Source organism: Pristiophorus japonicus, chromosome 16, assembly GCF_044704955.1.
Source record: "Pristiophorus japonicus isolate sPriJap1 chromosome 16, sPriJap1.hap1, whole genome shotgun sequence".
Taxonomy (NCBI): Eukaryota; Metazoa; Chordata; class Chondrichthyes; family Pristiophoridae; genus Pristiophorus; species Pristiophorus japonicus.
The window spans coordinates 5809173-5831085 of NC_091992.1; the positions used below are offsets into that span (position 1 = coordinate 5809173).

A 21913-nucleotide genomic window follows, 5' to 3' on the forward strand; every position below is an offset into this window, starting at 1 on the left:
TCTACTCGGAACTCCTACACGGCAAGCGAGCCCCAGTGGCAGAGCAAAAGTATCAACGACACACTCAAAGCCTCCTTGATAAAGTGCAACATCCCCACCGGCACCTGGGAATCCCTGGCCCAAGACTGCCCTAATTGGAGGAAGAGCATCCGGGAGGGCGCTGAGCACCTCGAGTCTTGTCGCCGAGAGCATGCAGAAAGCAAGCGCAGGCAGCGGAAGGAGCGTGCGGCAAACCAGACTCCCCACCCACCCTTTCCTTCAACCACTGCCTGTCCCACCTGTGACAGAGACTGTAATTCCCATATTGGACTGTACAGTTACCTGAGAACTCACTTTTAGAGTGGAAGCAAGTCTTCCTCGATTTTGAGGGACTGCTTATGTTGATGATGATGATGATAATAAATACAAGTTATTGTTGTAAACCTCTCTACCTCTCTTTCCTTCTTTAAGATGCTCCTTAAAACTTAACTCTTTGACCAAGCTTTCCTCATTTCTCCTTCTGTGGCTTGGCATCAAATTCTGTTGATAACCCTCCTGTGAAGCGCCTTGGGATGTTTTATTTCGTTAAAGATGCTATATAAATGCAAGTTTGATGTTGTTGTTGTAGTAAGTCAACAAATCTGATGACTTTGGGGGTACCCTTGTGGATTCCCAAAACAGTTTTAAAAAAACAAATAGTGTTCGAGTACCTGTACACTGCAGAGGGGAGGGCTGAGGTGCAGGTTTCATTCTCACTGCACAGAGTTACTGATCTGAGCTGTGCAGCTGCAGGGATACATTGAATGGAGGGCAGGTGATTCCTCATATAAAGGGCTTTTGCATTACTGCAGTGCCGCTAACTCCTGACACATGGGTCTCACTCAGTCACTCGAAGGTATAACCTTATCAGCTTCCGTTCAGCCAATGGTAGGTGAGACCCATTTTTCATGGGTTTCCATGCCGGCTGTCAGAATTCTATCCTCCCTCCTTGACCTTTTAAATACGCCAAGCTGGTTGTGTCTGCCTTGTGAGGCAAAGCTGTGTTGTGTTACCAGCATCTATGACACACTGGGCCAGCTGAGCATTCGCTCGCGACTTTTTAAATGGAAGATTGCTGAAGGCAAGGTCACCATTTCCCGAAGAATTGTGGAGGCTCGGGTCCGAGTGTGGGAGTGCAATCCACACACGGTCTGTCTGACATTGTGCTCCCAAGATCCAGGGTAGGCTCCTATAAACAGCAGCAAATGTTAGCAGTGGCGTTACCGGATTGCCCTGGAGTGCCTCGGAATGATCGTGCCCAGAGCAGCATTACTGCAGGTCTTGGAGTGGACTGCCCATACTTGCTGACATCGGCAGGAAGTGCATGGCCTGGGAAGACCAGAGAGAGAAAAAGTGCTGGGAGGGGAAAGGAAGTTAAATGGTAACACATCCGCAAAAAATACAATAAATTAAAATAACTAAAAGTGGAGTGAAGACGGAGTAATCTTTAGCGCTAGTAACCTCTGAGAACCAAATGTCCTGGTGACATTCACTATCTAGAGAAACTTCTTGACTCAGAATTGTGAATCTGTGGAATTCTCTACCTCAGACAGTTGTTGAGGCCAGTTCGTTAGATATATTCAAAAGGGAGTTAGATGTGACCCTTACGGCTAAAGGGATCAGGGGGTATGGAGAGAAAGCAGGAATGGGGTACTGAAGTTGCATGATCAGCCATGATCATATTGAATGGTGGTGCAGGGCCAAATGGCCTACACCTGCACCTATTTTCTATGTTTCTATGTTTAGACTCATAAATGAAGAATGGACACTTTGGTGGTGGTCTGCCTGTGCCCATGGAACAGTGGACTAGAAAGAGCAGCAGCATCAGTACAACAGGAGGGCAGGAGGATTGAACAAGAACTTGTATTTATATAGTGCCTTTAACATAGTAAAACGTGCCAAGGCACTTCACAAAACAAAATTTGACATCAGGCCACACTAGGAGATATTAGGGCAGATGACCAAAAGCTTGTGTAAAGAGGTAGGTTTCAAGGAGCGTCTTAAAGGAGGAAAGAGAGGTGGAGTGGTTTAGGGAGGGAATTCCAGAGCTTAGGGCCTAAGGCATGCCCACGGCCACAAGCCCTGTTAAAGCGGCTGAGTAACTGCACAAGACTGAAGCAATTTACATGAAGTGGTCCAACAATTCTATGTCAATTTTAAACGAATACAAATCAGTAAAGTATACCCTTTACAGTATAGGCAATGTTTTGATGTTTCTGCAAAGATCTGTAGCCAACTCTTGAACTTGCTGATGTCCAGTGTACACACACAGCCAGAAAACCTGTCGACCAAATGTCTACCGTTATAAAATAATTCAGCCCTGAGACACTTCAGTGTGATAAAGTGCGATATAAATGTAGCATTATTTATTTCTCCGAGCCAGGCCTAATGATGTCCACACACGCATTTTATTACTGGTTCGAAGAGGAATCCTGGCTGATATTTTCTCTCCTTCCTCCTTAGTCCAGTAGCGGTGAGCCCATATGTAGTTCCGCAACTGCTGCCTGTGTGAGGGAGTCTCATCGTCGAGAGCATGCAGAATTCAAGCGCAGGCAGTGGAGAGATCGTGCGTCAAACCTGTCCCACCCTCCCTTACCCTCAACGACTGTCTGTCCCACCTGTGACAGGGACTGTGGTTCCCGTATTGGACTGTTCAGCCACCTAAGGACTCATTTTAAGAGTGGAAGCAAGTCTTCCTCGATTCCGAGGGACTCTCTATGATGATGATGATGTTGAAGATCACCTAACTCAGCACAATCTAGGAATTGAATCTTTTGGCTTGTTGGCGTAGTGCTACCAGGAAGGTGCCTCTACTCATGGTGCCGTTACTGAAGCTGGACACTGGACAGCACTAGGCGTAGCATAGGAATTGCGGCTGTGCAGTGTTGTGCTGTATAGATTAGGAGTGTCCAGGTTTATTTATCTCTATGGGTCACTTAGGAGACTCATGGGCTACAGGTAATGTTTAAGTGAATGTTTCCTTAGAAAGAATTTGCATTTATATAGCACCTTTCATGACCTCAGGACGTTCCAAAGTGCTTTACAGCCAGTGAAGGTCTTTTGAAGTACAGTCACTGTTGTAATGTAGGAAATGCGACAGCCAATTTGCACATAGCAAAGAATGAGGGTACAGGGCCAGGGGGGGCAGCACGGGCCAGCCCACATGTGTGCGCACTAGGTCCGTGCAACAGAGCAGGTCTCCAGTTGTACTGGTTAGCTCTTGCCACTGGATAAAGACCTAGCTCTGTCAAGCCCATGTGGTGGCTGATGTGCAACGGTCACCACACGTTAAAAAAAATCCACGCACAGGCATCTTCCACCCCTTCAATTGGAGTTCAGGACTGGAACATCAGGTCCTTCATTGAAACATCTGTGAACTCATGTGGAAGTAAGTCATCCTCGTTCGAGGGACCGTCTATGATGATGAGCATGCTCCCACAAACAGCAAAGTGATAATGATCAGGTATTCTGTTATAGTGATGTTGGTTGAGGGATAACTGTTGGCCAGGACACCGGCATGAACACCCCTGTACTAGCAGTTTTAGTTATTCTCTTTTCGGCAATGTGTCATTCCAAGCCTCAGGCCCACTGTAATGTATTTGCTTCATGGGTTCTTTGCTTAAGAATTCATAGCAGCACATTGCTATTAAGAACTAGTTGGTTTATTCATCATAGGAAGTCCCTCGAACGAAGATGACTTGCTTCCACGAGTTCACAGGTGTTTCGATAAAGGACCCGATGTTCCAGTCCTGAACTCCAATTGAAGGGGTGGAAGATGCCTGTGTGTGGACTTTTTTAATGTGTGGTGACCGTTGCACATCAGCCACCACAAGGGCTTGACAGAGCCAGGCCTTTATCCAGTGGCAAGGGTTAACCAGGATGACTGGAGCACCTCTGCTCTGCTGCATGGACCTAGTGCGCTCACATATCGCAGTGTGAGCTGGCCCGTGCTACCCTGGGCCCTCGGCTCTTCTGGGCCCCGTACACTCATCTGTTGCACCTCTGCCACGATCTTTCGCCCTCCTCCGCCATAAACATTCACCGCATCTCGCCACAAACATTCGCGACTCATCCGCCCCGACCTTCCCACTCCTCTGCACCTGGGCCCTGCCGATGTTCCTACCCACGCGCCAAAACGACGACCAGGGTTTTGATTAACAAATGTTTAACTACACATTACCAGTTCATCCACTAGGTTCACAATTGCATACCTCATCGTGGATGACCTAGACTCAACTGGCTGGGGTTTTATTGAGTCTTGTGAACATCATATAATTAGCAAAACCACTTGCATTGCAACAGCTCTACAAACCTGTGAACATACTCAGAGGTACATTCATTACACCCACAAAATTCAAACTTGTGGGCCAGATTAACTGAACTGGAAGGCAGATACTTCAGCTGGCCCTGGTACGGATTATCACAACATTAACCCAATGGGTCTTTTCCTTCAGAAACTTTAGTGCCTCATTTTGTCTCTTAGTTACCTGTAGCGGTGTTGCTGCCACATATACAGTAATAACTGGCAGCGGTGGCTTTGTATTCCTTCCCCCTCCCAACTGTGTGTCAATGGTACATAGCTACTCTGAGGTTGGGGAAGGAAGCGGGTCAGTGGGGATTGTCCTTTCTAGGACAGCAAAAGAGACCTTCCGTCATATTTATGAACTGCACTTCGTGGATTGGATAAGAGGAATTTTTTCGAATACTCAATCTGGCCCAACTTGTCTCTGTGGTCCTGTTTGGGTTCATTTTGCATTGTGAGTGACAGCTGAATAAATGGCCCCTGCAACTCTCTGGCTCTGTTCAGCAGACATTATAATATTCAGTCAGTTCCCGCCACAGTTGGAAAATTACTGTAAAGTAATACTTGGCAACAATCCCAGACCTGGTTATCTCTAGACTTGACTATTCTAACGCACTGCTAGCTGGCCTCCCATATTCTACCTTACCTAAACTGGAGGTGATCGAAAACTCAGCTGCCTGTGTCCTAACTCGCACCAAGTCCTGATCATCCATCACCCCTGTGCTCGCTGACCTACATTGGCTCCCAGTTAAACAACGCCTCAATTTCAAAATTCTCATCCTTATTTTCAAATCTCTCCATGGCCTCACCCCTCCCTATCTCTCTAATCTCCTCCAGCCCCACAACCCCCTGAGATGTCTGCGCTCCGCTAATTCTGCCCTTCTGAGTATCCCTGATTATAATCGCTCAACCATCGGTGGCCGTGCCTTCTGTTGCCAGGGCCCCAAGCTCTGGAACTCCCTGCCTAAACCTCTCCACCTCTCTTTCCTGCTTCAAGACGCTCCTTAAAACATACCTCTGTCACCTCTGCTAATTTCTAATTATGCGACTCGGTGTCAAATTTTTATCATATAATACTCCTGTGAAATGCCATGAGAAGTTTCACTACGTTATAGGCGCTATATAAATACAAGTTGTTGTTTTAGATCTTGTTTATTGAAATAAAATGACTTGCTAATGTCTTCAGATTCATTTCTATTAAGAATTACATTGAATTTATAGCACAGAAACAGGCCATTTGGCCCAACTGGTGTACGTTCTCCACATGAAGCTCTTCCCACCCCTCTTCATCTCATCTGATCAGAATATCCTTCTATTGCTTTATCCAGCCTCCCCTTAAACGCATCTGTACTATTTACCTCAACCACACCCTGTGGTGCCAAGTTCTACATTCTCACCACTCTCTGGGTCAAGAAGTTTCTTTTGAATTCCTTACTGGATTTGTTAGTGACTTTCTTATATTTATAATCCTTAGTTTTGGACTCGCCCGCAAATAGACCCTTCGTCTACCCTATCAAACCCGCATTCATAATTTGAAAGACCTCGATCAGGTCGCTCTTCAGATTTCTATTTTCTAATTCTGCATATTATTTAAGGTTGGTTGTGGGTTCAAGCTACATTTCAGGAATTTAGCAAATAATCTAAGCAGTGCAGCACTGATGGAATGGTACATTGTTGCTTTGCGATGTTCCGGGAATGCAATAAAATACATTATAAATGCTAAGTTTTTCTTTCTGAAGGAAAGAATACCATAACTATATGCTCCTTTTGCCATTGGTTGTCAGTATTAGATGGGAGGAATGGCATTTGTCTGCTCTGGAAATGCTTTAAGGGCAGATTGCACAACTGAAGTCCATTTCTTCCACTTGCTTATGATGGGAAATTGTCAATGAACAGCAAAAAACACCATAACTCATACCACATCCGTCCCTCACCAGTTTTGGCAACCTCACTGTTACCTCATTATTTTGTGATGCCCCTAATGCTGATGAGTAAATTTTGTGGTTTGGTTTTGTTGTAAATACAGATGCTGTTGCCAGACAAAGCTGGAATGTCCCATTTCTCTGGTATACTTGGAGATAATAAACTGTCAGACTAAATCAGGTCTGAAGGAGCATTCCTGTTCTTTAGGCAGTTGAAGTGAGGGTTGTGGCTCATTCAGAGTTGTGATGAAGTTGCAGCAGGAATTGGGCAAATTCTGGAGTAACGCTCGCCTCCCTACCTCAGACAGGTTAGTTTGAGGCTTCAAAGTAAGAGGTTCAAATGAGGTCACCCTCCTGTGGATTAAGCTGAAAATCAAAGTCGGTCCCTGTGCCAGATCGGTAACTCAATACTTTCTGGTCTGTGAGCTTATTTTGTCGTCCCTCTGTATTCAACCTGGGGAATCACAGTCACCTTTTAGTTCTTATGAACTGAATGCAGTTTCAAGATGTCTGATGGGACTTTGGCCTCTTTAGTAACCTCAGAGGCTCAGGAGCCTGTAGATCTAGGAATGCTGCCTCTCCAAACCAATAACAGGCACTGTGCATAAATCTTCTTTTTACAGACATTCAAATGGAATTAATATAGAATTCCCATTTATTCAGCAAGGTGAGGGCAGATCTGTCATCACTGGAGCTTAACGCGAGAGATTGCTGCTGCTCTTGTACGTACTGTAATGTCTGCCAGTGTAAGGAAATTATTTACACAGAGCGAGATCTACACATGGAATGGACGTCTGGGTAGGGAACGGATACAGAAATCCAGGAATCGTTTAAGAAACCCCTGGATGTTGTGGTGGGGGGGGAGGGGTGGGGGGCGGCGGGGGTGAGGTCTATTTGGATCAATGGGCTGAATGTCCTTCCTTATCAATATCTATCTTGTGATCGTGAGAATTAAAACTACAATGCTTAAAAACAACTTCTCGAACGTATGAAAATGTCAGTCAGGAAAAGACCCGCCTGTCCTATAGTCGTGATGCCTGATGCTTGATGATACAGTAACTCTCTGCCTTCTCGGAGTCTTGGAATCTCCTGGCAGAGGTAATAAAACAGATAAACACCCAGGCTAATTAGGGGGAAATTCCTGATTCTTTATAGTTTGACTAATTGCAATTTTAATTAAAAAGGACTAATTTGTTTTTTTTTTAAGTGGAGTCAGTATTGACACGGTGTCAGCCAATGAGTTGGAGGTGGGGCGGGATTTACGGCGAACAGAGCCGATTTTACAGCAAACAGCGCAGTAAATTTAAACAGTCTTCACACACTGCAGCAAATAATATTTTTAGTCAGGAAACAGTCAATTTAAATAGAGGGGATTATTTTGGCAAAAGCATGAAAATAGGCACTAGAAAGGGGATTTAATAATGGGAAATGTGGAAATGGCTGAGACCTTAAACAATTATTTTGCTTCGGTCTTTACAGTGGAAGACACAAAAACCATGCCAAAAATTGCTGGTCACGGGAATGTGGGAAGGGAGGACCTTGAGGTAATCACTATCATTAGGGGTGTAGTGCTGGACAGGCTAATGGGACTCAAGGTAGACAAGTCTCCTGGTCCAGATGAAATGCATCCCAGGGTATTAAAAGAGATGGCGGAAGTTATAGCAGATGCATTTGTTATAATCTACCAAAATTCTCTGGACTCTGGGGAGGTACCAGAGGATTGGAAAGCAGCTAATGTAACGCCTCTGTTTAAAAAAGGGGGCAGACAAAAGGCAGGTAACTGTAGGCCGGTTAGTTTAACATCTGTCGTGGGGAAATGCTTGAAACTATCATTAAGGAAGAAATAGCAGGACATCTGGATAGGAATAGTGCAATCAAACAAACGCAACATGGATTCATGAAGGGGAAATCATGTTTAACTAATTTACTGGAATTCTTTGAGGATATAACGAGCATGGTGGATAGAGGTGTACCGATGGATGTGGTGTATTTAGATTTCCAAAAGGCATTCGATAAGGTGCTACACAAAAGATTACTGCAGAAGATAAAGGTACGCGGAGTCAGAGGAAATGTATTAGCATGGATAGAGAATTGGCTGGCTAACAGAAAGCAGGGAGTTGGGATAAATGGGTCCTTTTCGGGTTGGAAATCGGTGGTTAGTGGTGTGCCACAGGAATCGGTGCTGGGACCACAACTGTTTACAATATACATAGATGACCTGGAAGAGAGGACAGAGTGTAGTGTAACAAAATTTGCAGATGACACAAAGATTAGTGGGAAAGCGGGTTGTGTAGAAGACACAGAAAGGCTGCAAAGAGATTTAGATAGGTTAATCGAATGGGCTAAGGTTTGGCAGATGGAATACAATGTCAGAAAATATGAGGTCATCCACCTTGGGGAAAAAAAACAGTAAAAGGGAATATTATTTGAATGGGGAGAAATTACAACATGCTGCAGTGCAGAGGGACCTGGGGGTCCTTGTGCATGAATCCCAAAAAGTTAGTTTGCAGGTGCAGCAGGTAATCAGGAAGGCAAATGGAATGTTGGCCTTCATTGCGAGAGGGATGGAGTACAAAAGGTCCTGCTGCAACTGTACAGGGTATTGGTGAGGCCGCACCTGGAGTACTGCGTGCAGTTTTGGTCACCTTACTTAAGGAAGGATATACTAGCTTTGGAGGGGGTACAGAGACGATTCACTAGGCTGATTCCGGAGATGAGGGGGTTACTTTATGATGATAGATTGAGTAGACTGGGCCTTTACTTGTTGGAGTTCAGAAGGATGAGGGGTGATCTTATAGAAACATTTAAAATAATGAAAGGGATAGACAAGATAGAGGCAGAGAGGTTGTTTCCACTGGTCGGGGAGACTAGAACTAGGGGGCACAGCCTCAAAATACGGGGGAGCCAATTTAAAACCGAGTTGAGAAGGAATTTCTTCTCCCAGAGGGTTGTGAATCTGTGGAATTCTCTGCTCAAGGAAGCAGTTGAGGCTAGCTCATTGAATATATTCAAATCACAGATAGATAGATTTTTAACCAATAAGGGAATTAAGGGTTATGGGGAGCTGAGTCCACGGCCAGATCAGCCATGATCTTTTTGAATGGTGGAGCAGGCTAGATGGCCTACTCCTGTTCCTAATTCTTATGTTATTATGTAAATGGGTGCTGTGTTAATGACACACCTGTTTGGGAGTGTGGATTTAGCACAGAATTTTAATAATTGCTGATTACCATAATTTGAATTTACCTGGAGGTGCTGAAACAAACACCTGCAGGTTTAGCACTCAGGTGCTGATTATACGCAATTTAGGTGGAGCAGTATATGTGGACTCCTCGAACCCACTTCACTGAAGGTGCGGAGTGTGCTGGCCGGCACAGAGCGGCACGTTGCAGGATGGCTCAGGGACAGAGGGAGGGGGCGCACAGGTTCTCAAACAAGGCACTGGAGGTCCTGGTGGAGGAGGAGGTCCAGAGGAGGAGGGATGTCCTGTACCTGCAGGGGGGCGGGGAAGGACACCCCCTCGGCCTCCTCCTCCTCCTGTCTCTCTTTCTCCTGCAGCAGCTGCTGCTGCTCTGTCTGGCCTCACGCCCTCCTCCCATTCCTCGTCCAGACCAAGAGGGACCCCTACCTAGCTAGATGCCCATTACCATGCACTCCCTTTCTCCTGGTGACTCCTATAGGGTGGAGTAGCACAGCACTTACTCTTTTTAGGAGAAGTTCTCAGAGAATTTGCAGAATAAATGTTATCGACTGTTGGTGAAGTCTTGACAATGTTCCAGAAAGTCTCCCGATATGGTTCCTCTTCACCGTTCCAGCAGCAAGTGAACATGCAATGGTGAGTATCCCTTTAAGTAGCGCTCGAAATACTCAGCAACAACTTGTTTACTCACAAACAACTCGTCGCTGAACAAGCGCTCGCCACCAAAAGATAGTGCAGCTTCCTTGATGAGCACTAGCAGACATTTTAAGTGGCAGTCAGCCCCTTAACGAGCCTCCGGGCAGCCGTTCCTAGCGAGGGCATCAACTCCTATATCAAGATGGCGTCTTGTGCTTCAGCTTGAGGCCCCATCGTGGCCACCTCAGAGGATCTTTAGCGCCTGAACGCGCTGCAGAAAATCACCCCCAGAGTTTCTACGAAATGCAGCAAACAGAACTCATGACCAATACTACAGCAATTTCTCCCGATGAAAGTGGGATTATTTCTCCAGCAAAATGCACTGAGTGAAGGATAGCCACAGAACACACATCTGTGCGTAAAATCAATCCCAGTCACTTACAGCAGTGTGGTCTCCAGGCGTGATTGACGGGGGAATTACCCAATCATCTGCATTCTGTCTGGGAATAGCAGTGTCATTATATGCAGCATTTTTTAAAGGTCACACTCTTTCCCTGTTTTTATCGGACCATTTTGAATATGCCAGTTTAACTTAATATAAAACCTTTAGTTAAAAAGTTTACTCACTGTTGAACTGATCTAATCTGCAGCATGTCAGTAGTTAGGTTTTTTAACTTATGTTTATTAACTTATCGTGGCGGAGGTGCGGCGAATATTTGTGGCGGAGGAGCGGCACGAGATCGTGGCGGAGGTACAACAGATGAGGGTATGGCGCCCTGAAGAGCCGAGGGCCCAGGGGCAGCATGGACCTGCCCCATACTACGATGTGTGCGCGCACTAGGTCTGTGCAACAGAGCAGGTCTCCAGTCGTCCTGGTTAACCCTTGCCACTGGACAAAGACCTCGCTCTGTCGAGCCCGTGTGGTGGCTGGTGTGCAACGGTCACCCCACGTTAAAAAAAATCCACACACAGGCATCTTCCACCCTTCAATTGGAGTTCAGGACTGGAACATCGGGTCCTTCATTGAAATACCTGTGAACTCGTGTGGAAGCAAGTCATCCTCGATCGAGGGACTGCCTATGATGATGATTATTAACTTATGTTATTGATGTTTATTTCAGGAATGTTGCTGGTCACCACTGACACACAAGGCCACGACTTTCACGTGTTTCGAATCCTGACACATCCGTGCTCATCTTCACAGAGCGCCGTGCATCATCTGTACACTTTACATCGCGGCGAGACCGAGGCTAAGGTACAGTGTGAATTTAGGTATTGGATACTTGGCACTGGATAGGCTGGAGGGAGTGCCTGACATCGGATTTCAGACAGAACAATGGTTTTCAAGTTTTTACACAGGGAGTTGAAATCCCGTGCAGATACTTGCATCTGCTTGGGGACAAATACAGAAAACAAAATACAGAATTCATGAGCTGCCATTCGGGAATATGAATTGTGCCCATTCCTTGATGGACAGAAATCCAATGCCCTCTTGGAAGCCAGGGATCTCCTTGCAGCCCTCAGTTTGAAAACCTGTGATACAGAGTGATGGTTAGAAAGGAGTGATCACAAATCAGGTATTGCATAGGTTGGCGTGCGTTACAAGATACTGAGTGGTTGAGCTGACATTAGAAGTCAAAGTCTGAGCAGCCTATCAACGTCTTCTAAACACTCCCAGTACACTCTTCAGCTTGTGGTTTTCTGTATAATACACACAGGTGTAATCTGTGTGGGCAGCTTTATCCCATGTTCAGCAATTAGCCCTCCCGTCCATCCCCAGAAATCTGACAAAAGCACAGGTTTGGGGGCACTGCACCTGCATAATCAACACAAATAATCTCTGTACAATTATGCAAGTGCAGTTCTTTGTCTGTTGCTCTGGTGTTGTGGGACGTACTCGCTATGTAAACGGGGCAGATTCCACTGCAGTGGCAGCCTCAGGGTATTGGAGGGCACAGACAGTCCATTTTGTCTGACTGGCAGCCAGGTTTGCGACCTGAAGGCGTTTTCTCTTTGATCAGCTTGTACAAACATTAAAAGGCCCGAAAGCAGTGTTTATCTCTGTGCAGAACAAATAATGCGAGCGATAAAGCTGGCCTGCTGACGGCAGGGACCCTGTTTTATCTTTGTGGCTGCCTGACTTTGCTTGTTCTAACTTACAAACTGTGGTTATAAACTGACCTCTGTCTATGGATGAATGTGATGATTTGAAAAAGAAGTACTGGCAGGTTAGGCAGCCAATAGTTTCTTCAAAACCGCGTAGCCATCTATAAAAAGAACTTGCATTTATATTGCACCTCTCTCAACCTCGGGCATCCCAAAGTGCTTTGCAGCCAGTGAAGTACTTTTGACGTGTAGTCACTGTTGTAATGTAGGGACTTTGAAACTTTGACTGTGGTCTCTAAAGTTACATTTACACTTAGAGAAAGGAAGAAGAAAGAAAGACTTACATTTATATAGCGCCTTTCATGACCACCGCATGTCTCAAAGCGCTTTACAGCCAATGAAGTACTTTTGAAGTGCAGTCGCTGTTGTAACGTGGGAAACGCGGTAGCCAATTTGCGCACAGCAAGCTCCCACAAACAGCAAGGTGATAATGACCAGATGAACTGTTTTTGTTATGCCGGAGATGAGAATTTGTTTCGTGTAGTGAGTTATCATGATTTGGAATGCAGAGTTCGAAAGGGTGGTAGACGCAGATTTAGTAGTGACTTTCAAAATGGAATTGGATCAATACTTAAAAAGGAAATATTTGCAGGGCTGTGGGGAAAGACCACAGGAGTGGGACTAATTGGTAGCTTTTTCAGAGAGCCGGCACAGGCACGATTGGGCCAAGCGGCCTCCTTCTGTGCTGTATGATTCTATATGTGACAACTTTCGCAGCTTCCCTCATTTACATTCGTACGCAGGTGACTCTCACTGATCACACCCTCGTTGCCTCATTTGGGCTCTTGTTTACAACAGGACAGCTCCAAATATTGATATTGATACGTGTGTTACACGCAGACCCTTCAACAAGTAACCCTTCAATAAATAGAGGGAAGGGAAAGGGTGTACATTTTTATGGCGACTTTCACGACCTCGGGACGTTCCAAATGCTTTACAGCTAATTAAGTACTTTTGAAGTGTAGTCACTGTTGTAATGTAGGGATGCATTCACTCTTTAGCATCTGTGTTGCCAAGCAACTACAAGGGGTAGTTTTGAAGTGACTTTGGGCAGTTCTTTACCTGTACTCTGGAATCTCAGCATGGTTGGACTCGTGAGTCTCTGTGCCAGTATAGCTGTGTAATGAGTACCCCAGTAAGATGTATGCTGAGTTATTGAATCATACCAATATGGAACCCATGGTTGAGGAAGTAAGTGTTTGGCTTCCATACATATGGTGATGACATCCAGCTCTACATTTCCACCACTTCCCTCGACTCTGCCACTACTTCTTTCTGTCAGACTGCCTGCGTAGCATCAAATTACAGATGAGCCAAAATTTCTTCTTGGAAAGACTGAAACCACAATACTCATCCCACCAAAAATCCATACCCATGTCACTACTTCTGTTTTCATCTCTGATTGTTTTCTCTGGCTCAAGCACAGTGTCCGAAGTGTCAAAACCCATATCGTAGCCACCTGCGGAGACTGTCCATTACCCACCATTACCCACCTCGCATCCACACCTTTGTTCTCCTCAGACTTGAAATGACCTCCGAGCAAACCCCAGCCGTCACAAACCCCCAACTCACCTAAAGTTCTGCCATCTGCATTCTGTTCTGCACCAAGTCTCACTTGGACATTTCCCTAACCCTTGCCAACTTACTTGAGATCCCTATCTTGTGATGCAACGATTTGATAGTCCTCATCCTCATCGACAGATCCCTTCAGAATCCAGTCCCACTTTACCGTTGTGATCTCCTTCACTCTACTTCCAACTCCGCCGTCCTGTGCATCCCCCTTCTCCATGTTTATTGGTGGCAGAGCTTTCAGCTCTCCCCATCCTGTTCTCTGAAACTCCCCCCCCTAAATCTCGCGGCCTCACGTCCTCTCTCTCTCAATCTTTCTCTCTCTCTCTCTCTCTCTCTGTCTTTAACTGCCCACTGAATACCCATCTATTCAACCATGCCTTTGGTCATCGCGTGTGCTAGGTGTTCACATTTCTTCCCTGCGAAGTGCCATGAGGTGGTGTTATTCTATATTAAAGGTTCTTTTTAAATGCAGGTTTCCCATTGCTTGTGACAGGATGACTGCTGCAGGCACTTCCAGCATAGTTGATATTTTAAGTTCTTTTCCAAAGGTGAATTTATAATGGATGTACTCCAGAGTAAATGTTAGTGATGTACACCAGCCAGACTTAATGCTCAAAGTGACTGAAATTGGGTAATTTCAGGTCAATTTGGAAATACCAGGAAAAAAAAGAATTTAGGACACAGTTAGCGTCACACCACCTGGACTGACAGCATTGTATAATTCCTATGATCCCACTCATAAGAACGTAAGAAATAGGAGCAGCAGTCAGCCGTTCGGGCCCTCGAGCCTGCTTCACCATTCAATAAGATCATGGCTGATCATTGACGCGATACCACTTTTCCGCCTGATCTCCATATCCCTTGATTCCTCTAGATGCCAAAAATCCTTCCCTCTCTCCTTCGTCTCTGGCTGGTCCTGCCTTTTTGGCGTTGTTTACTTAGAAGCTTCTATGTCCTGGTTGTGTGGTGTAATGGCAGGAATGTCTGATTTCTGGTGATGTAATGAGGGAATGAGAAATATTTAGGGGGCGAAAATGGGCAGCGCCCTGATTGGGGGCTGGGACTTTTATCGCCCAGTCCAGAAGTTCCGCCTCGACACGGAATTGGGCCGCACGCCCCTCAAAGGAAGCGCAGCGCCGGACACTGGGCACTACTGCGGCGCTGAGTCCTGCGCTCTGCGGATGCTCCATGTCGTGCTGCCGCACTATAACGCCCCTCCCCTTGGGATTAAAGGGGAGGGCCATTGCGCACTCTGCAGACCCTTTGGTGGTCATCATTGGGCTACCAGGACAGTGAGAGACCGAGCCAGCAGCCCGGCACACAAGACGGAATGCCGGGCTGCACGATGGCGGCCCAGACCATGCAAGGGCCGCTATGGTCGAGCTGACTCGCAAGTTGGCCGACAAAGAAAGATGACGGCCCAGGCCGCTGCAGGCCTCCCCTTTACACAGTGCCCCGAGAGCAGATGCCCGCTAATTTCGCGACCCGTGAAGCAGGTGTTGAAATCCGCCCGCGCCAGCCTCACAACCCACGGGGCGTTAAGAGGTCGGTGCGGGGACGGGAGGGGTTGCAAAAACCCAAACTCCACAGGTTCTAAAACGATGCAATTCTGATCTCCCCACCCAGCCCCCCGAATCCTCATCAGCAAGCATGGTGCTCAGCGAGCATTAAGTTCTCTCTGGCTGCGTGAACTTGGGTGGGCCGAATGGTCTTCCTCTTCCATAATTATCTTCTGATCTTGTGACCTAGTTCCATGGTTAAAAATGAAAAACATAAAAGAAAGACTTGCATTTCTATAGTGCCTTTCATAACTGGACATCCCAAAATCACTTCACAGCCAATGAAGTACTTTTGAAGTGTAGTCACTGCTGTAATGTGGGAAACATAGAAACATAGAAACATAGAAAATAGGTGCAGGAGTAGGCCATTCAGCCCTTCTAGCCTGCACCGCCATTCAATGAGTTCATGGCTGAACATGAAACTTCAGTACCTCCTTCCTGCTTTCTCGCCATACCCCTTGATCCCCCGAGCAATAAGGACTTCATCTAACTCCCTTTTGAATATATTTAGTGAATTGGCCCCAACCACTTTCTGTGGCAGAGAATTCCACAGGTTCACCACTCTCTGGGTGAAGAAGTCTCTCCTCATTTCGGTCCTAAATGGCTTACCCCTTATCCTTAGATTGTGACCCCTGGTTCTGGACTTCCCCAACATTGGGAACATTCTTCCTGCATCTAACCTGTCTCAACCCGTCAGGATTTTAAACGTTTCTATGAGGTCCCCTCTCATTCTTCTGAACTCCAGTGAATACAAGCCCAGTTGATCCAGTCTTTCTTGATAGGTCAGTCCCACCATCCCGGGAATCAGTCTGGTGAATCTTCGCTGCACTCCCTCAATAGCAAGAATGTCCTTCCTCAAGTTAGGAGACCAAAATTGTACACAATACTCCAGGTGTGGCCTCACCAAGGCCCTGTACAACTGTAGTAACACCTCCCTGCCCCTGTACTCAAATCCCCTCGCTATGAAGGCCAACATGCCATTTGTTTTCTTAACCGCCTGCTGTACCTGTATGCCAACCTTCAATGACTGATGTACCATGACACCCAGGTCTCGTTGCACCTTCCCTTTTCCTAATCTGTCACCATTCAGATAATAGTCTGTCTCTCTGTTTTTACCACCAAAGTGGATAACCTCACATTTATCCACATTATACTTCATCTGCCATGCATTTGCCCACTCACCTAACCTATCCAAGTCACTCTGCAGCCTCATAGCATCCTCCTCGCAGCTCACACTGCCACCCAACTTAGTGTCATCCGCAAATTTGGAGATACTACATTTAATCCCCTCGTCTAAATCATTAATGTACAATGTAAACAGCTGGGGCCCCAGCACAGAACCTTGCGGTACCCCACTAGTTACTGCCTGCCATTCTGAAAAGTACCCATTTACTCCTACTCTTTGCTTCCTGTCTGACAACCAATTCTCAATCCACATCAGCACACTACCCCCAATCCCATGTGCTTTAACTTTGCACATTAATCTCTTGTGTGGGACCTTGTCGAAAGCCTTCTGAAAGTCCAAATATACCACATCAACTGGAAACGTGGTACACAGCAAGCTCCCACAAACAGCAATGTGATAATGACCAGAAAATCTGTTTCAGTAATAAATATTGGCCAGGACACCAAGAATAATTCACCTGCTCTTCTTTGAAATAGTGCCATGGGGTCTTTTACGTCCACCTGAGAGAGCAGACGGGGCCTCAGTTTAATGGCTCATCTGAAAGACGGCACCTCTGACAGTGCGGCGCTCCCTCAGCACTGCACTGGAGTGTCAGCCTAGATTTTTGTGCTCAAGTCCCTGGAGTCGGACTTGAACTCACAATCTTCTGACTCAGAGGCGAAGGTGCTGCCCACTGAACCACAGCTGACAGCGTACAGCATGTAGTAGCTTTCTTATTAGCTTGAACTGTTATCCTTTACTTCACAGAGAAACGGTGCGAAACTCTTGGAGAAGGCAGTGGCACACTGCTTGTGTTTGACACCATATGAAGTAACACCAGTGTGGTGTCCATATAGGTTTAAACAATGCTGAGCCCCTGGCACATCATAAATATACAGAGATGGCTTTTTTAAGATGTTTTGAGAAAGCACACTTGTCAAAACATTTAAAATTTAATAGCCAGATGCACAGAGCTCTTTCCTTGCTGTGTGAATTTGATTCAGACCCAGGTCATGTAAACAAGGTTATAGGGTCTGATTGGACCCAATTCTGTAGCTGCTGATCTCAGATTGTTTACACTAGCCTCAGAACGGCAGTGGCAGTACAAACACACTCTTGAGTTAGGAAGATTAGGGAAGTGAAATGCCCCTAATAAAGATGTGGTAGTCATGTAAACAGTTTTTGTGGGGGGGCGGTTTTGTGTCAAAAATCAGCACTGATTTCATTGGAGTGCCGAATGTGTGTCCGACTGCTATACATTGTTTTCATTGCTACTTCTAGATATGGGTATCTCAGCCAGGCAGCTGCAGAAAAAAAAACTGCTTTGAAATCACATTGTGGGATAAGAACATACAAACGCATTTTGCATTGGCATGCTAGTATCTCACAGCGTAATTACAAGGCTAATGTGTTTGGCCTTGAGCGCAAGAATGTCGGCTGACACTCCAATGCAGTACTGATGGAGTGCCACGCTATCGTAGTGCCATTTTTCGGATGAGATGTTAAACCGAGGCCCCGTCTGCTCTCTCAGGTGGACATAAAAGATCACATGGCATTATTTTGAAGAAGAGCAGGGGAGTTACCCCCGGTGTCCTGGCCAATATTTATCCCTCAGTCAACATAACAAAAACAGATTATCTGGTCATTATCACATTGCTGTTTGTGGGAGCTTGCTGTGAGCAAACTGGCTGCCGTGTTTCCTACATTACAACGGTGACTACACTTCAAAAAGTACTTAATTAGCTTGTGCATGAAACACAAAAGGATAGTATGCAGGTACAGCAAGTGATCAAGAAAGCCAATGGTATCTTGGCCTTTATTGCAAAGGGGATGGAGTATAAAAGCAGGGAAGTCTTGCTACAGCTATATAAGGTATTGATGAGGCCACACCTGGAATACTGCATGCAGTTTTGGTTTCCATATTTACGAAAGGACATACTTGCTTTGGAGGCAGTTCAGAGAAGGTTCACGAAGTTGATTCCGGGGATGAGGGTGTTGACTTACGAGGAAAGGTTGAATAGGTTGGGCCTCTACTCATTGGAATTCAGAAGAATGAGAGGTGAACTTATCGAAACGTATAAGATTATGAGGGGGCTTGACAAGGTGGATGCAGAGAGGATATTTCCACTGATGGGGGAGACTAGAACTAGAGGGCACGATCTTAGAATAAGGGGCCGCCCATTTAAAACAGAGATGAGGAGAAATTTCTTCTCTCAGAGGGTTGTAAATCTGTGGAATTCGCTGCCTCAGAGAGCTGTGGAAGCCGGGACATTGAATAAATTTAAGACAAAAATAGACAGTTTCTTCAACAATAAGGGGATAAGGGGTTATGGGGAGCGGGCGGGGAAGTGGAGCTGAGTCCATGATCGGATCAGCCATTGAATGGCAGAGCAGGCTCGAGGGGCCATATGGCGTACTCCTGTTCCTATTTCTTATGTTCTTATTAAAGTGCTTAGGGCCGTCCGGTGGTCGTAAAAGGTGCTACATAAATGCAAGTCTTTCTTTATCTCAAAGGGGCTGAAACATCCAGGGTTATTCAACATTCAGGAAGGATAGACAGAAAAGAAAAGGAGGTGGGGTAGCGTTGCTGGTTAAAGAGGAAATTAACGCAGTAGTAAGAAAGGACATTAGCTTGGATGATGTGGAATCTGTATGGGTGGAGCTGCGGAATACCAAAGGGCAGAAAACGCTAGTGGGAGTTGTGTACAGACCACCAAACAGTAGTAGCGAGGTTGGGGATGGCATCAAACAGAAATTAGGGATGCGTGCAATAAAGGTACAGCAGTTATCATGGCCGACTTTAATCTACATATAGATTGGGCTAACCAAGCTGGTAGTAATGCGGTGGAAGAGGATTTCTTGGAGTGTATTAGGGATGGCTTTCTAGACCAAAATGTCGAGGAACCAACTAGCGAGCTGGCCATCCTAGACTGGGTGTTGTGTAATGAGAGAGGACTAATTAGCAATCTTGTTGTGCGAGGCCCCCTGGGAAAGAGTGACCATAATATGGTAGAATTCTTTATTAAGATGGAGAGTGACACAGTTAATTCAGAGACTAGGGTCCTGAACTTAAGGAAAGGTAACTTCGATGGTATGAAACGTGAATTGGCTAGGATAGACTGACAAATGATACTTAAAGGGTTGACAGTGGATAGGCAATGGCAGACAATTATAGATCACATGGATGAACTTCAACAATTGTACATCCCTGTCTGGAGTAAACATAAAATGGGGAAGGTGGCTCAACCGTGGCTAACAAGGGAAATTAGGGATAGTGTTAAATCCAAAGAAGAGGCATATAAATTGGCCAGAAAAAGCAGCAAACCTGAGGACTGGGAGAAATTTAGAATTCAGCAGAGGAGGACAAAGGGTCTAATTTGGAGGGGGGAAATAGAGTATGTTAGGAAGCTTGCAGGGAATATAAAAACTGACTGCAAAAGCTTCTATAGATATGTGAAGAGAAAAAGATTAGTGAAGACCAACGTAGATCCTTTGCAGACGGAATCAGGTGAATTTATAATGGGGAACAAAGAAATGGCAGACCAATTGAACAAATACTTTGGATCTGTCTTCACTAAGGAAGACACAAATAACCTTCCGGAAGTACTAGGGGTTCAAGAGCCTAGCAAAAAGGAGGAACTGAAGGAAATTCTTATTAGTCTGGAAATTGTGTTCGGGAAATTGATGGGATTGAAGATCGATAAATCCCCAGGGCCTGATAGGCTGCATCCCAGAGTACTTGAGGAAGTGACCCTAGAAATAGTGGCTGCATTGGTCATCATTTTCCAACAGTCTATCGACTCTGGATCAGTTCCTATGGACTGGAGGGTAGCTAATGTAACACCACTTTTTAAAAAAGGAGGGAGAGAGAAAACAGGGAATTAGATACCGGTTAGTCTGACATCGGTGGTGGGGAAAATGTTGGAATCAGTTATTAAAGATGAAATAGCAGCGCATTTGGAAAGCAGTGACAGGATCGGTCCAAGTCAGCATGGATTTATGGAAGGGAAATCATGCTTGACAAATCTTCTAGAATTTTTTGATGATGTAAGAGTGGACAAGGGAGAACCAGTGGATGTGGTGTATTTGGACTTTCAAAAGGCTTTTGACAAGGTCCCACACAAGAGATTAGTGTGCAAAATTAAAGCACATGGTATTGGGGGTAATGTATTGACGTGGATAGAAAACTGGTTGGCAGACAGAAAGCAGAGAGTCGGAATAAATGGGTCCTTTCCAGAATGGCAGGCAGTGACCAGTGGGGTGCCGCAGGGTTCAGTGTTGGGACCCCAGCTATTTACATTATACATCAATGATTTAAATGAAGGAATTGAGTGTAATATCTCCAAGTTTGCAGATGACCCTAAGCTGGGTGGCGGTGTGAGCTGTGAGGAGGACGCTAAGAGGCTGCAGGGTGACTTGGACAGGTTAGGTGAGTGGGCAAATGCATGGCAGATGCAGTATAATGTGGATAAATGTAAGGTTATCCACTTTGATGGCAAAAACAGGAAGACAGAATATTATCTGAATGGTGACAGATTGGGAAAAGGGGAGGTACAACGAGACCTGGGTGTCATGGTACATCAGTCATTGAAAGTTGGCAAGCAGGTTCAGCAGGGGGTGAAGAAGGCAAATGGCATGTTGGCCTTCATAGCTAGAGAATTTGAGTATAGGAGCAGTGAGGTCTTACTGCACTTGTACAGACCCTTGGAGAGGCCACACCGAGAATATTGTGTTCAGTTTTGGTCTCCTAATCTGAGGAAGGACGTTCTTGCTATATAGGGAGGACAGCGAAGGTTCACCAGACTGATTCCCGGGATGGCAGGACTGAGATGTAGAAACATAGAAACATAGAAACTAGGTGCAGGAGTAGGCCATTCGACCCTTCTAGCCTGCACCGCCATTCAATGAGTTCATGGCTGAACATGCAACTTCAGTACCCCATTCTTGCTTTCTCACCATACCCCTTGATTCCCCTAGTAGTAAGGACTTCATCTAACTCCTTTTTGAATATATTTAGTGAATTGGCCTCAACAACTTTCTGTGGTAGAGAATTCCACAGGTTCACCATTCTCTGGGTGAAGAAATTCCTCCTCATCTCGGTCCTAAATGGCTTCCCCCTTATCCTTAGACTGTGTCCCCTGGTTCTGGACTTCCCCAACATTGGGAACATTCTTCCTGCATCTAACCTGTCTAACCCCGTCAGAATTTTAAACGTTTCTATGAGGTCCCCTCTCATTCTTCTGAACTCCAGTGAATACAAGCCCAGTTGATCCAGTCTTTCTTGATAGGTCAGTCCCACCATCCCGGGAATCAGTCTGGTGAACCTTCGCTGCACTCCCTCAATAGCAAGAATGTCCTTCCTCAGGTTAGGAG

General features: G+C 45.7%; 1 protein-coding gene across 2 annotated transcripts in view; it reads left to right on the forward strand.

The window, feature by feature from the left end:
• The window catches only part of bcas3 (BCAS3 microtubule associated cell migration factor), a 936691-nt gene that overhangs the window by 348506 nt on the left and 566272 nt on the right, over positions 1-21913 (forward strand). For both annotated transcript variants that reach the window (XM_070856931.1, XM_070856932.1), the window contains exon 14: positions 11200-11333. In XM_070856931.1, the coding sequence (XP_070713032.1) occupies positions 11200-11333 (134 nt within the window). The remainder of the gene's footprint in view (positions 1-11199; positions 11334-21913) is intronic.